The sequence below is a fragment of the Kickxella alabastrina genome (assembly GCF_025024165.1).
Source record: "Kickxella alabastrina strain RSA 675 chromosome Unknown BX661scaffold_27, whole genome shotgun sequence".
NCBI lineage: Eukaryota > Fungi > Kickxellomycota > Kickxellomycetes > Kickxellales > Kickxellaceae > Kickxella > Kickxella alabastrina.
The window spans coordinates 188884-191045 of NW_026251498.1; the positions used below are offsets into that span (position 1 = coordinate 188884).

The 2162-nt window shown below is 43.8% G+C and overlaps 2 protein-coding genes across 2 annotated transcripts; both read right to left on the minus strand.

Moving 5' to 3' along the window:
- BX661DRAFT_200537 (uncharacterized protein) lies at positions 1 to 232 on the minus strand (the record flags this gene model as incomplete). The annotated part of the gene is made up of 2 exons (XM_051538424.1): positions 1 to 9; positions 80 to 232. The coding sequence occupies 2 exons, from the start codon at positions 230 to 232 to the stop codon at positions 1 to 3; spliced, it is 162 nt and encodes a 53-aa protein (XP_051389250.1).
- A 930-nt stretch (positions 233 to 1162) lies between these two features.
- On the minus strand, positions 1163 to 1402 carry BX661DRAFT_187814 (uncharacterized protein; the record flags this gene model as incomplete). The annotated part of the gene is made up of 1 exon (XM_051537314.1): positions 1163 to 1402. A coding segment is annotated over one exon (176 nt), but the record flags the coding sequence as incomplete, so codon positions are not given.
- Positions 1403 to 2162: the final 760 nt, after the last annotated feature.

Consider the following 2162-nt stretch of genomic DNA (forward strand, 5'->3'; position numbering starts at 1 on the left):
TCAGCCCTGCTGGTTATGTACAATCTCATTTACAAACACTATTGCTTGCTTTTGCGTGATTCCCTTGAATTTTCTTGACCAGCGTTGTGTACCTGTACTCTGTCAGCTCCTTCCAGCCGCATCTCATACCCAGGTCCAGCTTCTTGTCCTGGTAATGGGCGTCCACATGTATCTCGAGTTTCTCTAATATGCCATCTATCGGTGCCGGGTACACCTGGAGTTTGTTAGCCATTTCAGCCAAGTGATCTTGCAGCTGGGTCTTAAAGATCCAAGTGAAAGCTCTCTTGCGTTCATAATTTTATGCTCCGTCATGGACACATGAAACATGTGGCTCTGTGTCTCAATTGGTCCGAGAGCCAGGCGATGGAGCATAAGTGCATCTCTGGTTCAGTGTATGCGTCAGGGAAGCATATTTTTTACAGCAGTGAATGGCAGAGCCACCATGCCCCAAAAGAAATAATATAAGCTCAAAATCAATGCGCAAGGAAAAGAATAATGCCGATTGGAAATTAATCCGTAAATATAATTATTTCTTGTTTCCATATTTCAGCCAACCAAATGCAAGCATGAGAAGCTCAAATTTTTTGTTTATATTAAAAAATTGTTTTTTGTTTTTGGCGCAATCCATCGCAACAAATTTTCACCTTTGCAACTTTCCACCTTTGCTTTTACTTTTAATATTTGCTTTTTTCCAATTCGCACCATTTCGTTCAATTTGTTTTTTTCTTCACTTTTTATTACTTTTACCATACCTCAGTGCTTATCACACACACACACACACACACACACACACACACACACACACTCTCTCTCTCTCTCTCTCTCTCTCTCTCTCTCTCTCTCTCTCTCTCTCTCTCTCTCTCCCTCTCTCTCCCCTCTCTTTCTATTTCCCTTTCCCTTTCTCTCAATGATGTCTGAGCTAGCTCCTCCGAATAAGACCCCGCCGAATCAAATAGGCGTAAGTACTTCAATATAAACGGATCGTTATGATATTGATGAATTGTTTGTTGTTGTTTATTCTGCGTGCATATAAAACTAATTCGGACACTAATTTAAAACATTTTGTTTTCTTTTTTATTAGAACAGCAAGACAGGTGGTACTTTCCAAACGCCCTCAAAAAATCAAAAAAGGAGGAACTGCCGCCCGGGGAATCGGAGCCCCCCGAAGTACGCGATAAGCGCCGTCAGCGGCTGCTGAAATGCCTTGGCGATAACATAAAACACAACTATCTGTTCAATGCCTTTGTTGAATCTCTGGGTGTGAAGGAGCGGTATGAACGGTTCATCAAGGGTTGGCCCAATCTCTTCCTCGACATAGCTAGGGGGTCGCCAGTGGCTGATGGCAAATGCATCGTAGCCAATACACGTCGTTCGAATACTAGACTCAAGAATTTGCTCGTTACTGACGTTTTCAAATCTTACTTGAATGAGTTGATGGGGTTGACTAAGGAAGCTCGTTTGGTCAAATATTTTATCTTCCTCTTCAACGAGATGGTCGATGTGGTTCATGACGCAAATAAAGATATTCCAGCAGGCGGAACTTTAATCCCAGACTGCAAGCTTAAGCTGAAGGACTATCAGCTTAAGGTTATACCAAAGACTCCGCACAAGCCAGATATCGCGTTTTACTACAGAGGCTACACAGAGGAGAATGCTCATTCCATCCATGCTATACTCGAGGCTAAGATGGATCCAGATCTCAGCGGACCTATAGAGGATACTCGCGGCCAGCTCGCAGATTACGGCCATTTGCTTAATGATAAGCAGGCAACCCGCACGTTTGCGCCTGTCTTCTACCTCCATGGGCACCTCCTGACGCTTCATGCATATTATCGTGATAAACTGTACATCGTCAAGCTTGGCCAGCTGTGCTTTGATACGAATAGCCCGACGTCTGATGGAGCTGAAGAAATCCAGACATGCCTCATGCGGTTCTGGTTCCTACTGACTCTTAAGTCAGACATTTTCGGGCATTTCTGCGATGTCTCAGAGGAATCTGACTCTTTCTTTTTTTCGCAGGAAGTCGATGTGGAGAGCAAGGGCGATTCGAAGATCGAAGTCTTATACTCGGTTTCCCAAGATGTCAAGAATGTCAAGGATGTCAAGGATGGCGCTGCTCTATTTTGTATCAAGGAGACAATAGCGCGTTATTCATACATGGT